The sequence below is a fragment of the Anoplopoma fimbria genome, chromosome 4 (assembly GCF_027596085.1).
Source record: "Anoplopoma fimbria isolate UVic2021 breed Golden Eagle Sablefish chromosome 4, Afim_UVic_2022, whole genome shotgun sequence".
In the NCBI taxonomy this organism is placed as follows: Eukaryota; Metazoa; Chordata; class Actinopteri; order Perciformes; family Anoplopomatidae; genus Anoplopoma; species Anoplopoma fimbria.
Genome location: NC_072452.1, coordinates 15,709,711 through 15,724,681, shown reverse-complemented (window position 1 = coordinate 15,724,681; position 14,971 = coordinate 15,709,711). Strand labels below are relative to the sequence as shown.

Below are 14,971 nucleotides of genomic sequence, written 5' to 3'. Positions count from 1 at the left end.
AATACAGGAAAATGCACTTCTTAAGCACACTAAACTAGCATTAAAACGACCATCAGGCAGGTTAGAACCTGATTTAGAGACCCTATGTCAAAATCTAGTTATAACTCCTTAATTTAATCAGTTTACACTGCCCTTACATGAGGTTTATATTTTAATAAACACCTGAAGCACCCTCTAAGGGCAGGAATGGGGGTTACTGTGGGCCTAGATTTTCTTTTTTTGTACTGTGGGACTCGCAGGCTAATATTGTCATGTGTTCCAGGATTTAAAATAAAATACTTTTGCACGATAAAAATAGGGCCACCATCATACCAAAAGAAGGCCAAAAGTGACAAAATTAAAGTTTTGGAAGTGCTGTTAGACTTGATTTAGTTTACTGATGATAATGTAGGTTGGCTATTTATCTCCTGTGGTCACCATGGCTCCTGTTTCCTCTTTTATTCTTCCTGTTTTACACTTTATTGTGACATTTTGTAGTTGTTTTTTGATTCGCTGTCACTTCTCTTAATGCACTTGCACAACCAGCTCTGCTCCCAGCAGACCACAAGACACTAAAAACCTCTGCAACACAAATGCACTGTGCAATACAATAGTCATAATAGTTTCTGTCTGTATATATAATATTTCAGTTACTGTGGATTCTTTACTGTTTTTTTATATTTGCTTATTTATAATACTTATTTTTGATCTTGTTTTTTTTCCTATATCTCTTCTTTGCACTATCCTCTATGCTGCTGTAATCCTGTAAATTTCCCCGCTGCGGGACTAATAAAGGATTATTTTATTTTATCTTCTGTCTAAATAATTGATCACACTATGGGATCAAACTAAACCGCAAACAGGAGTTGTGGCGCCCCCTGGTGGTGACGCGTTGCACCGGCAGGGATTTTCCGCCTCTGTAAAGTAGACGTGGCAGTGACGTCATCTCCGGAAAGTACCCGGATCGGAACTTTAACTCCTGGGTTGATTAGTTCCAAGCAGAAACATCGAGGGGCTCTCGAAATATGATGTAATCTCGATTCAAGTGAGTAGGAACGCGTCGTTTTGTGTGTTTTGGATGTCATACCACACCACACGGTTAGTTTAGGTCGTATTTTAACACGCTGGAGCGGGATTTACCGTATGGAAAGCCCGGTTAGCCTCCTGAAGCTAACGTTAGCCTGTTAGCCGGCCGGGCCCGATCAGCTGTGTGTCGTGATGGACGGCCTCTCCTCACAGAGATGACCACTGGTACCCAGTATATGTCGACGTAACTACCTGTGGCTCTATGTGTGAGTGGTGTGGGCTGTTTATTATATAGTGTCGGTTTTATTGTGGTTCAGTTTATGTCCTGGTTGTGTTGTTGGTGTCAGAAAACCAGCTGTTATTTAACGACGCCTCCATTAATGTTTATTTATCAGATAAACCTCAAACTGTCTGCTCACACGTTGTTTTGTGCCCCGTGCAGACATGTGTGTACAGATGCCCATGAAGGACACCCCACCGTGGATGTGAGTTTTGGGAGGTCTCCTTGTTTATCCATCACGCACACACACGCACGCACACACACACGCACAATAGAGGAAACAGGACCCGGCTGCTGACCCTTTACCGGCGGCAAGATGACGTGCCGCGACCGGACCCTCGAGTTCCAGTCCGCCTGTAAATCTCTCCAGGGCAGACCGGTATGTAAACACCTGCACCACAGCACAGTAACGGGATTTATGTCAAAAAAAGTCATTAAATATCAGCAGTTCTTTGTAGATTTGTGTTTGTGACTTTTGCTTTTGCTTTCTTGTTTACTTCTCTCTTTGTGTCTAGTTTTGGTTCCATATTGCATTAGTCTTGTGTTTATTTGTAAATGCAAAGATATAACAAAAAATATGCAATCTTAGGGTCAAGAAAAAGCAAACGTTGTGTTTTCTTTTTTACTTCTTTCAGTCCCGTTTCAAGCCTATTTTAGTGTAAATCCCCATGTGGTGACAACATTTGATTTTCAATCTCTAAAATAATGGTGAAAGGCGGTCAATTAGCTCTGCCAATGTATTCGCAGATATTAGTTATCACAGAGATTATGAGGTCTGTGTTGGCTGATTATAAAACAATGCATTGCAGTATAGAAATGCCAAAGATTAGGTTGTTTTTCATCTGCAACTTCATTTACAGTTATTTGTCAAAAATACAATCCAAGGGATCCTTATTAAACTTGCTTGTTTATGTTATTTGTCAAAATGGTGATATTCATAAATTTATCATTATCTGATATGTTTTTAAACCCTCAAATGTCATCATTGGTATCAGCTTCAATAATCCAGTATCATATTGACTATAATCATAGTGCACCAGTGCACACAGTGACACCATAAAAATGTCAGTTACATTGTTTGACAGAAGGATGCGTTTGATCAGGAAATATTTAGACTTTTACCAAATAATTGACTACAATGGTTAGTAGGTCAACAAGATAGGAATAAATTAATTCCCTGTCTGTTCCGTAGCCATATTTTCACAGTCACTCCTCAGCCTCTTATTTTAATGTATCTCTCCTTCTCATACTCTCTACTTTCTACCTCTCCTGGCAGAATGGAGTCCAGCCAATTAAACCAACCCTCAGCGCTCTCAGGCAGCGCAGTGACTTCACAGTTATGGCCAAGTAAGTTCCTCATAGTCTGTCTTCTTACGTGTTTCACAACCTTATAAATATTTGCTGAATGTATTTGTTCTTTTATGGTGATTTTGGGTGTTGCTTTATTTGCATTCACACATTATTACCTCCTCCTCCTTTATTGCATAAAGAATGAGAAGATTTAAATACATTTTTAGTGAAGAAGCTGGTTCAGGGCTTGTTTGGCCGAGCAAAGCACAAAGTATGTAAGCAGGGAGACACAGAGATAACATTGATATGGTCTTATTCTCTGTAAGAATGCAAACAAGCGTCCTTGATAACATGCTTGAGTACTTTATTTAGTTTGTGCATGACAAAGAAAGCTACAATTTTTTGTTTGTTTGTTTCCTTGTAGGAGAATTGGAAAAGACTTGAGCAATACATTTGCCAAACTGGAAAAGCTCACTATTTGTAAGTGTTCCTTTTAATGTTATTTTAGCATAAATCATCTATTTTTGTGTCATATTGTTCAAAGTGCTGATTCTACATGCTGTTGTTGTAATATTTTAGTGGCAAAAAGAAAATCTCTATTTGACGACAAGGCAGTGGAGATCGAGGAGCTAACGTACATCATCAAACAAGTGAGTTGAGTTGTTAAAATCCCATGAAATGTGGTTTTGCAAACCGGTACGTTATTTATAAATAGTGCAGCAACATTTATTCCTGTAATATCTTGTAAAACTAAACACCCTGGTTTCTATCTCTCATGTTTTTAGGACATCAACAGTCTAAACAAACAGATTGCACAGCTGCAGGACTTGGTGAGGTCCCGCGGAGCTCCCGGTGGCCGACACATCCAAACCCACTCTAACACTATAGTGGTGTCTTTACAGGTATATATATATATAAGGTCCAATTCATAGTATATCGTATCTGCATTGAGTCAAAATTTTGTTTAACCCTGCTGTATCTTTTGTTGTCCACAGTCCAAACTGGCTTCAATGTCCAATGACTTCAAGTCAGTCCTAGAAGTCAGAACAGAGGTGAGAGATGTTTTTCATACTTCTATCATTTATCAGGGCAGACAATACTAAAAAGCTTTGAATCATGAACGGGTTTCTTCGCAGTCGTGTTAACCTCCTCCATCATTTGTCCCTTTTCCCTCAGAACCTGAAGCAGCAGCGCAGCAGGAGAGAGCAGTTCTCCCAGCCCCCGGTCTCGTCTTCTCCTCTGATGGCCAACAACTTCAGTAAGTCTGTCCACATCTGAGCTTCACACTTGTTGTCACTCACTAGGATTTTTACTAGGGACTCACAGTAAAGTAATGGCACAAACGTGTAAACACAGAATGATGTTGCAGTTTCATAAGGGCGTGTTCACTCTTTACTGATTATTGTTTGTGGGAAAAGTTTTGACTCAGCCACATTTTGTGCTGATTAAACACTTCACGCAGCAGTTTCTCATTAAAATCAAACCTGAAAATTAAATCTTAAAGCACAGTAGATGGTGAAAGGTAACTGTTTCATACTAACTGGTGTAACCTTAACATGCAGCACAAGTTATATCCTGGTCATCTTTTTTTGTTTTACATTTCCCAATAATAAAAAAAAGAGATTACCCAAAACATTGCCTGCTGGTCATCTCCTTATCTAACATGACAATTGTGCTGGCAGTTTTCAAAAAGCGTAATAGAGTGAACACACCTTTTTATTGAGTATTTGTTTTGGCTAAGAGGCAATAATCGGCATGTCTGGCTCCTGCTCAGTTCACCCTTTTTTAAACAAATAGTCAAATGTTGTCCTTAAGCGAGCTCAGATGCTTCCTCTGGGGGCATTTACACTGCCAGTGAAATGTTTATGAACCGGCTATATTTCAGTGTTTTTGGTAAAACCTCAAACACTGTGCTCGCTGTTGATATCTTACAATAAATTATAGGTAACAAATTGATGTGTGAATTAACATTTTTTGTATTGTTTTATTTTTATTTTGAAATATATTTGAAATAACCAACAAATATTGAAAAAAACGAGTTTGATTATTATCACTGTAATTAGCAGACAACATTAGAGTTCAACAGTCTAGCCATAACTGGTTGACCTGTCCAGTGCCCCTTTAATTATATAGATAATATACGTTTATGATCAAAGTGCTTTCCAAAAAACGGGTACTTGAATAGAAATGTTTACATTTAAATATATCCTGACTGTGGGTTGTTTACAACGAGCAAATTAGTTGAAATTTAGCCACAAATGCTGTAGATGTACAGGAAGATTTTGACTGGCAGTGTACTTCCCTAGCAGCTGTTGTGATGAGGAACTGAGTCCTTGTGAATGATTATTATTGTATTTGGTCATCTATAATGCAAAAATTAAAAAATATTTTAGGGAGCCGCAAAAAAGGGGCCCAGGAGCCGCATGCAGCTCGTGAGCCGCGCAATGGTTACCAGGGCAATACAACCTCAAATTTAAAAGGTATTTCCCTGGAACGCCTGACTCTCCCAGCGGGTATCACTAGCTACTGTATGTGCCCGCTGGTCTTTCTGTTTTTCCCCCCTCTTCCATTGAGGATTTCTGTCTGATCTTGTTGAACATGTGTGTGTGTGTTTTGCTTGTTGTCTCCCTTCAGAGAGCTCGGTCCTGATGCAGGATGAGTCCAGGAGTATGGGGGACGTGGCCATCAATATGGACTCTCAGACCAATCCCTTGCAACTCCAGCTTATCGATGAGCAGGTAGACTGTTGGTGTATATTTGTCAAAGTCAGGCAGATGGAGAGGAATGTGTGCGTCTCATTTGCTAGCACAAAGCATTGGAAAAATATAAATTATTATTCATTTTTAAACGTAAACTTTGTTGGACTAAAATCTAGCAAAATAGGTAAACTGTGCATTTATGTGATGTAATGTGGCCCTTTTTGAAATCTCGCTGGCTGTGCCATTACAGGACTCGTACATCCAGAGCCGTGCAGACACCATGCAGAACATTGAGAGCACCATCGTGGAGCTGGGCTCTATATTCCAGCAGCTGGCACACATGGTCAAGGAGCAAGAGGAGACCATCCAGAGGTAAGACGGTGCAAGAATTGGGGGCAGGGTCGAGCAGGTGAACTAGAATTTATCCCAAACTGTTAAACTGCTCTTTTAATAAACAAGCAATAGGAAATAGGAAACTATAAGTAAAGAAGGCATGCTTATGCATTTGGGTGTTGTCTATTTAAACTGATTTCATGCAGAATTTGGGTGCTTGTGGTCAATTCACATTGATATCTTTCACAAAATGGAATCGTATATGAAAATATATATGACATATATACAAAACTATATAACTTGCCATTTATCTGCAGAACTGACTGATCTGACAGAAACAGTATTATAGTTTGGATAACGAACATCTGATTATAAACTGAACCTCCTGCTCTTCTCTCTCAGGATCGACGCTAACGTGGAGGACACCCAGCTCAACGTGGAGTCCGCCCACACAGAGATCCTCAAATACTTTCAGTCAGTCTCCTCCAATCGCTGGCTGATGATCAAGATCTTTCTCGTCCTCGTCGTCTTCTTTATCATCTTTGTTGTCTTCTTCGCTTGAAGAAAAGAGGAGCAGCAGGAGAGGAGGAGAAAATCACAGAGAATGAGGTGAAAGAAATTAAAGCTGGACTGAGACAACACGTCCAGATGATGTATTTGAAGGAAAGACTTCACTGTCAAAGTGACACTTTGATTGAGACCCGGGACCCGCTCAGATTAATACAGACTTTCCGGTTATTCCCAAGCAACAGACTCTTGATTCGTCAATTCAGTGAAGAATGAAGATGTCGAATTCTGTCCAAATGAAAGAATAAATTATCTAAAATCCCCACTTTGTATAGAGAGAGAGAGAGAGAGAGAGAGAGAGAGCAAAGTTGCTCAGTATTGTACTTTGACCAATTACTCATAAGCATTTAATCAAAATGGCTATAATTTAATGGTTTGATTCTGCAAACTGTCTTTTAACTTTGATTTTCTTGTTTACCCCATCTACTATTATGATTATTATCATAATAATAATAATGATATAATAATCATACTATTTCAAAGCCGAACAACAGAACTGGAGTTTATCCTCAGAGCATTTTGCTTCTTAGTTTACTTACCTTTTATAAAGAGCATGACTGTGCCCCTTCTTTATCAACAATTCATCACTTCAAGATATTTCTTTTATTCTGTTATGTTTTCAAACTTTATTTGCCAAATGGGTACTCGTATAGAACTGTGACACAATTCGAAGACACTCGTTGTGGTCCAGCATTTCGTGTTCTGGAGGCACAATAAGGTACAGACATCTGAAGGGACTTTTGCTGGTGTTATTCAGATACAAGCTGTACGAAGTCAAAAGATATGTCACAACACTGTTTTAAATGAAACGGTTTGGCTGTTAGCCTTCAGGCAGGTTGGAAAAAGTGTAAACATCAAGTGCTGCGGAAAGATTTCAGCATATGAGTCAAGTATCGGAAGGATCCAGGTTGTTCATCAGAGCTTATGAAGGGGTTAGAATGGTTGTGGAGTCTCTCTTATGAAGTGACTCAATCAGCCAGATTCCCTGGAAGTGTCTGGTCGGATGCCACTGTTGTCGTTGCGTCCCCTCTTAATCTTTCCACACTTATCGGGTGTTACTATAAATGACCATAGCTTTTTAAAAAGAAAGAGAAAACATTCTTCCTATTTTTTTCCCTGTCTGTTCTTTTTTTAGCCAAATGCCTTGACTTCAGTGTATAAAGTGCAAATAGTGATAATGATGTATTGATAAGAAAGTGCATATTAATAAAATGATAATGGGGTGCTGGCATTCACGGCTGAGATTTTCTTGGGATAAAAGGATTAGGCGGCAGTGATATAATTAGCCGTGCTGGGAGGCTAAGTTTAGCTCACAGAGACGTGCTAAGCAGTTACAGCTTTGTGTGACATATTCAACATATTTACACCAGAAAGACATATTCTACTTATATTTATTTACAGGTCTCAGACATATTTACATAATATTTAACCTTCTCAACCACAATAAATTGATAAAGGTCCGTGTATCTTTCATTCCTATTTTAGAAGAGCTTCTAGACTTACAAAATGTTGACATAACTGATATAAATGGGCAAAAAAGCAAGATTCACACTTTGTCTCAAATGGATCAAAAGAAAAAAACACATTTGTTGGGGAAAAATGTTTTTAACCACAAAGAATAATGACAACATTGTATATTTATTTCCCCAAATACATATCATATTCACAATAAAAAAAAAAAGAAGATCACAGATGATCCGTGTTATTTTCTGCTTGCAAGGATTTGCTTTATGGATACACTATGAGAGTAATCGATAACCTCCATCAGCAGCTTTTTGTTTTTAAGGAAACCTGAAGCATGTGAAGGTCAGCAAGAGTTTACTCAACTAAACCCCATACATCTCATTTGATTTATCAACCATGCTAGTGTTGTGGCTCTATGATTATTTAATATCTATATCACAACAACTGAAAGATGGATTGCAAACATTCATGGTCCCCACACAATGTATCCTAATGACTTTGATGATCCTGACATTTCCTCTAGCAAACTGGCAGGTTGGTGGTTTTGAGTAGGAAGACTTATTAAATATTGAACACAATCATGTTCCACTTAGGGGGAATTCATAATCACTTCCACCCAACTTCACATTTTGCACAGTCATCAGGTCAAACATTTAATTTGTTAAATTATTTTGCTTATGACTACGTACCTGCAAAACTAATAACATTCCCATCAGCCTCAGCTGTATTCCCTGTTTAGTGCCATTAGCAAATGCTAGCACGCACTAAACTAAGATGGTCAATATGGTAAACATTACACGACTTCACAGCCTCACAGAGCTGCTGGCAGTCTGTAGACTCTTGGTCTTGTTGCTGTCAGCACATATAAATGTTAATCACATGTTTCAGAATCTTAAAACCAAAACAGCAAATGCTTTTGGGGAGACCTCAAGTTCATTAGCAATTACACAGGTTTCCTGAAAGTGAAGAAATCATTCTAAGCTCACTCTTTAGACTTATCTTCTCCTTTTGAAATGATTTGGAACGAGAAAAAACCTCCCCATATTTACATTCATCTGACCCACCTCCCTACTTTCCCTCCTTCTCTTACCCTTCATTTTCTCACCCTCATCAGAACTTCTTTCCCTCCCACCGTCCCCTCTGCATTGTCTCTCCCCCGACTCTCTCACCCATGGGCACTCTGCTCCATAGGGCTGATCTCCGGCATGCTCCTGCTTCTCCCCTTCCTCGCCCTGGCCTTGATGGCCTCCTCCTCCTCCTCCTCCTCCCCTTCCACGTCCTCCTCGTCGGACCAATCCACCTGCTGCTCCAGATTCCCCCTGGAGCCTCTCAGGTTGCCTCCCCTGAAGAGCTGACCCGTGCGGAACTTACTGCGGAAGGTCACGAAAGAGAGGCTCTTGCTGCGCTGCTGCTTCTCAAAGACGGCGTCCTGCGTCTGCAAGTCCTCATTTCCGTTCACCTCGTCCATGCACTCGCGCAGCACCGAGCGAAACAGCCGAGGGACCTCTTGAACATCAGGCTCCATCTGGGACACCAGCCTCCTGAACCTGGGAGTAATAACAGTCATTACATAAACAGCCTGATATAAAAATAACACAAGCATTTACAGAGAACTTTACAGTCAAGACAAAACAGAGGAGGAGTGGGTTGTAGATTTAAGAATGGAGGTGCCATCCTGACCAGGTGGGCAGTGCAGTAATTTTAAAGGGATGCAGAATCCCTGGCTGTGACCCTGTTGGGAAATGAACCCTGATGGGAAGGGGAAAACATAAAACCAGTACCAGTCTGTCTCACCTGACGATCAGAGGGCCGCACTGCGCAGGAGGGATCTTGGCACAGAGGTCCTGCAGCTCCAGCAGGTCGTTGGGCGTCAGCTCGTAGGGCTGTGGGGTCGGGGGCGTGGCCAGCCAGCTGTAGTCAGCTGTGGAGGAGGAGCTGCGACGGCGGCGTCGGCCCTCCGTCGCCCGTTCCAAACGGATCCGTTCTGTGCGTTTCACCATGGCCCCCAGCTCTAACATCAGAGTATTGGTCACCAACTCCTCAGAGCTGCGCTGGCCTGGCACTTTGGGCTCAAGGGAAAAAACAGCTGACCAAGGAAACATCTGGGAAGAAAGGAAACAGTCATTAATATTCCCAGACCATTATATATAACCTCAGCTCTCAGTCTGTTTTTTTACATTTTGGAGACAAAGTTTATCAGATGAAGGGGCTTAATCTTAGCTACTGTAGTTGTTTAGAGAATGTAAGCTTCAATATTCAAAGAAAATAAATCTCAGAAACACTGTATAACCTTTATGCCAGATAAATCTTATCAGTACAGTTTGTTCAAGTAAAACAGGACACACAGTAATGTGAATGAATGGCTAACAACTGATATGGCCGATCAATATAAACCATGTTTTCTTAAGAAGAATGTTATCACTTGTTATTCTCTTGCTCTAAATGCTCTCATAAAAGTTTAATTCTTGACTTACCGTCATGAATCGGGGTTTACAAAGCTGCGGTGTATTGTTGTCGGACAGAAATCCACCTGTTGTCTGGTGAAGCCTCTGTTAGCAGCCAGATGAACGGCAGGTCTCCATGAGCTCGTGACATTCAAAAAGGGTAAAAACTCCTGGGACTCCAGCTGGTGGCACACAGCTACCTGACTGCCGTGCTACCTTTGACGGTCCTTGGCAGATAGGGTGTGTACTCTTGTGAGGAGCCCGTGGACTGTGCGTTTGTGTGTGTGAGTCTGGGATTGAGAATAAATGTAATCCTGTATTAATAAGGAGCGAGTGATGAGAGGAGCTTACATCACATGAGCGTACACCTGGGCGAGTGGCTTGTGTTGGTGTGTGTGACTTACAATGTAGGTGGGTTTATATAGGTTTATATAATGGCATGGGACTGTTTGAAAATTAAATTACTTTCATTTAATGTCACTTTAACCAGTTTTCTTTTAACTTTCAAACTATAAACTGCAGCTTCCAGCTCACTAATACAAGCAGGGTGGACACTGTTTTGCTCAAAGGTACCTTTAAACCACTTCCACAGTGTCTGACAGAGATATTCCTGGGCAAGTCATGAAATATTAACCAGCAGACTTTCTGGTTTCAAACGGTTATGCTTCTGCCACTACACCCAGCTTAATCCATGAAAATAACTCTGTGTACGTCTCCAACTTCGCAAACAATAATCCTTCAGGCACACCTGTAATTGCCAGACTGTTATGGACAAGATTACATAACTACCAAAGTAATCTCTCTTTCTCACACATATAAACTCTCTGGTCGGTTTTGTATGTATGGTTTTGTATGTAAGGTAACTGCAGACTGGTTCCTGGGTTTTCCGCACCACTCAGCACTGAGCCATCAAATCCCAGATTACATTCAAATCCAGAGCCTACCTGGAAGAATGAGGGACTATAATGACTATTATAATCTAATTACAGTTGCATACACTGGATGGATGCTGTTCTTGCTGTAAATACACAGAACCTGTCAGTGATCAACAGTGTTTACTGCTTGAATGTATGTATTTATAAAATGATAGAATGCTGCACAATAGCCACAACCATCAGGCATAAAACTAATTAAAGGAGTATATCCATTGTGTTCCTCCAGCATCCAATAAACAACACAGGATGAAAACATGACACCAACCAAACACATATGCAGAGTCACTAAGCTCACAAACCACCTTTTGGAGGCCACTTTCTAAGTATTGCTCCACTTTAGACCTGTAGACAACATATTTCACTGTGCTGCAGCAAAGTAATTAAATTTGTATTTTTTCATTTTTTACATATCAGACCCTTAAAATGAAACAGAATCTAATGTGGAATTTCTGTCTTTTATCAGAGAAACGTAGTTCAATAAACACACTGGCACCACTTTGTTTAACAATTTAAAGTTGCATAGTCAAAGTGAAAATGGAACGTTAGCAAGAATATGTTCAGCTGTCCTGTGTAAGAAAATGCTTTACTGGATACAAATATAATCCCAAGATTCACCTTAGAAAGAACAGACTCTGATACATATCGGTGAAGTCACTTAGATATGTTACACTGCACTCCTTTTACAAATAAAGAAGTCTTCCAAAAGTGCTTACTTTTTAAAGGGCCTTACTGAGAGACTGTTAGACTCTTAGACTTAATTTGTAAAGCACAATCATCTGGAAAAATGTCACTAGAGCAGAAACTCATTCAAAGACATTCAAAAGACAAAAGGACCCTGAGCGACTTTAAAATCAATACTTGTTACACAATATATGTTTTGTTTACCGCAACCACTTTGCCCAAAAACATTTTATATTTTTTACATGGCCACCAACATGAACCTTTTATTTGTGATGGGTAATTCGTTCCTTGCTCATATCCTAATTGCAATGGTGATAAAAAATATTTGAGTAACAGTATATGAATCTCATTTACCGATCCAGCCTTCACAATGAGCTTCTTCATCCTCAATGAGTATTTGTGTGAGGGTGTGTAACTGTATGATTTATTTTGTCTCAGAGTGTGTGTGTGTGTGTGTGTGTGTGTGTGTGTGTGTGTGTGTGTGTGTGTGTGTGTGTGTGTGTGTGTGTGTGTGTGTGTGTGTGTGTGTGTGTGTGTGTGTGTGTGTGTGTTTCCAATCAAGAGAAACTTGAGACGTTCTTTAAGACCAAAATCTCTTCAGTGTCCCAGATACGGCACAGAACGTCTAAATTAGGTTAATAGATGAAAAGTAGATTAATAAATGTCAATGTCCCCATCAATATTGAAACTGTGTCTTGGTCAATTCCATCCATTATTTATGTGGTGAGCCCAGTGAAGCATAAAATTTAATGATTATGGTGCCCCAGAACCATCTGTTTAAATGGTTGTATGAATAATGTTGTGTTATGTTTTAAGTACATTTTGTACAGTACCTTTAAAATCATACACCACATTCTTATTGCCAGAAGTGTTCATTTTTGGGGTTTGCAAGGTAAAATCAGATTTTGTTTATGCCACCAAAATCTCAAAAACATTTGTCAACAGCATACTTGCACTAGGTGATTGAATCTTACTTAATCGAATGCAAATCTCAAATTTCTGTCTGAAACTAATCTGGGGAATTTATGGCTGGTAGTTGAAAAACAACTGTTGCTGGAAACATAGACAGATTGAACCGAAGCGGAAAATTAGCTGTTTGGCCCCTATGAAGTCCTGTTTCCTCCTAATCTCTGTACATAATCGTGTTAAGAATTTCTATTCTGAAGCAAGTTTGATTTGTGTTGATTTGAATAAACACAACATGTATGCACGGTATCAGCAGTAATAAAGGAAGTCGTGAAACCAGATTTTCACTCGGAGAAACTCACCAAGACTGTCCTTCAATTTCTGGTATCAAAGCATGACTGCCTCAAGGCTCTATCAGTTTATGATCGGTGTTTATTTCAATTTTTTTACCAAAGAAAATGATAAGGAATCAAAATAATTGTAAAACACTGACTGTAAAAAAATATGGTTTAAAATATTAGCTTGACAAAACAAAAAAAACTAATAATCTTAAATTAAGGTCCATTTACCAGCTTTTCAAGCAGCTCATTCAGACAGACAACTCCACCACAGTTGAAAAAAAAAGTGGCCCTGTAGTTAACTGTTCTTTTATATACCATCAACTAATTGTCACTTTGAAAACCTGGGGCTTTTGGGGCCCAGAGGTCTGGGAGCCAAGAGCAGTTTTACGGCGCTATTTAAAAAATGCACTCATAATTGAAAGTATCAGATCATTTAGGCTATTGCAAATACCTCTCTTCTGTATGAAAGCCCATTTCCCCCACTGTGATGAAGAAAATAAAGATCCCGTAAGTCATTATAATGAAAAACATTCTCAAAAGAATGACTTACTATCTGATAATTATGACAAACTATCTCATAGTAATAAAAACTATTTTATAATTATGACTTACTATCTCATAAATATGATTTACTATCTCAGAATTATGAGAAACTATCTCAGAATTATGAGATAGTAAGTCATATCTCATAATGATGACCTACTGTCTCAGAATTATTACTATCTTATAATCCTGAGATAGTAAGTCATATTTATGAGAAAGTTTCTCATTAAAATGACTTACAGGATCATTATTTTTGTCATTACAGTCTGTCTTGTCCTCTGTCAAATATGTCGGCTATCCAAACTTCCTGACACATAGACCACCTTATTTGTTTTCAAGTAACAATAATGTTTACATTTGCATGTGACTGAAGACAATATGGCGGAGGCTCTGCGTTGTGTCTGTGTGTTGTCATCTAAAAAATATAAAGAAATAAATACAGTACCAGTCAAAAGTTTGGACACACCTTCTCATTCAATGGTTTTTCTTTATTTTTATTTCTATTTTTTTCTACATTGTAGATTAATATTGAAGACATCCAAACTATGAAGGAACACATATGGAATTATGTGGTAAACAACCAAATGCTCAACAAACCAGAATATGTTTTATATTTTAGATTCTTCAAAGCAGTTGAATGAGAAGGTGTGTCCAAACTTTTGACTGGTACTGTATAATGTCACTAAGCTCACACAGTTTAATTACACCAATTATTCTGTCTGTATATACAATATTTTTAGTTATTGTGGATTTTTTACTTTTACTTATTTAATATTATTTCCTGTTTTTATTAATTAATATAATACTATGTTTTTTTAATATAGTACCAGTATAAAGTTTGGACACACCATTCATTCAATGGTTTTCTTTATTTTTTTTTTTCTACATTGTAGATTAATATTGAAGACATCCAAACTATGAAGGAACACATATGGAATTTGTAAACAAACAAATGCTCAACAAACCAGAATATGTTTTATATTTTAGATTCTTCAAAGTAGTTGAATGACAAGGTGTGTCCAAACTTTTGACTGGTACTGTAATATAATATAATATAATATAATATAATATATATATATAATATAATATATATAATATAATATATATAAATAAATAATATATATATAAATGAAAAAACCATTGAATGAGAAGGTGTGTCCAAACTTTTGACTGGTACTGTAATATAATATAATATAATATAATATAATATAATATAATATAATATAATATAATATAATATAATATATATATATATATAAATAAAGAAAAACCATTGAATGAGAAGGTGTGTCCAAACTTTTGACTGGTTCTGTAATATAATATAATATATAATATAATATAATATAATATAATATAATATAATAAAATAATATAATATAATATAATATAATATAATATAACTTTTAACTGGTTCTGTATTTAGATGGTAAGAGGCCGCGCTGTTTACACATCTGGCCGCTAGAGGTCATCAGAGAGTCACACC

At 38.3% G+C, this 14,971-nt stretch overlaps 2 protein-coding genes across 3 annotated transcripts; one reads left to right on the top strand and one right to left on the bottom strand.

The window, feature by feature from the left end:
- Positions 1 to 934: 934 nt before the first annotated feature.
- On the top strand, positions 935 to 7,968 carry stx5a (syntaxin 5A). Of its 2 annotated transcripts, XM_054597394.1 has the most exons (12): positions 935 to 1,024; positions 1,448 to 1,664; positions 2,562 to 2,632; positions 3,000 to 3,055; positions 3,155 to 3,225; positions 3,361 to 3,477; positions 3,571 to 3,627; positions 3,752 to 3,833; positions 4,969 to 5,055; positions 5,210 to 5,313; positions 5,525 to 5,646; positions 6,010 to 7,968. In XM_054597394.1, exons 2-12 carry the CDS (start codon positions 1,602 to 1,604, stop codon positions 6,167 to 6,169), a joined length of 990 nt encoding a protein of 329 aa, XP_054453369.1. In that variant the 5' UTR covers positions 935 to 1,024; positions 1,448 to 1,601; the 3' UTR covers positions 6,170 to 7,968. The 2 variants fall into 2 exon arrangements, with proteins under 2 accessions (XP_054453369.1, XP_054453370.1); XM_054597395.1 differs by lacking the exon at positions 4,969 to 5,055 and having other exon boundaries at positions 6,010 to 7,966.
- Positions 7,969 to 8,803: 835 nt separating this feature from the next.
- On the bottom strand, positions 8,804 to 9,740 carry zgc:162144 (RD3 domain-containing protein). Its single transcript, XM_054598246.1, has 2 exons — positions 9,433 to 9,740; positions 8,804 to 9,185 (listed from the first exon to the last, which is right to left on the bottom strand). The coding sequence occupies exons 1-2, from the start codon at positions 9,738 to 9,740 to the stop codon at positions 8,804 to 8,806; spliced, it is 690 nt and encodes a 229-aa protein (XP_054454221.1).
- Between the last annotated feature and the right edge of the window lie 5,231 nt (positions 9,741 to 14,971).

Bases quoted from the DNA above. Each gene is read 5' to 3' on its own strand.
- stx5a (XM_054597394.1), top strand. From the start codon at position 1,602: ATGACGTGCCGCGACCGGACCCTCGAGTTCCAGTCCGCCTGTAAATCT. The intron at 3,478-3,570 runs GTATATATATAT...TGTTGTCCACAG, and splicing joins CTATAGTGGTGTCTTTACAG to TCCAAACTGGCTTCAATGTC. The intron at 5,647-6,009 runs GTAAGACGGTGC...CTTCTCTCTCAG, and splicing joins CAAGAGGAGACCATCCAGAG to GATCGACGCTAACGTGGAGG.
- zgc:162144 (XM_054598246.1), bottom strand. From the start codon at position 9,740: ATGTTTCCTTGGTCAGCTGTTTTTTCCCTTGAGCCCAAAGTGCCAGGC. The intron at 9,186-9,432 runs GTGAGACAGACT...TATTACTCCCAG, and splicing joins TGCGGCCCTCTGATCGTCAG to GTTCAGGAGGCTGGTGTCCC.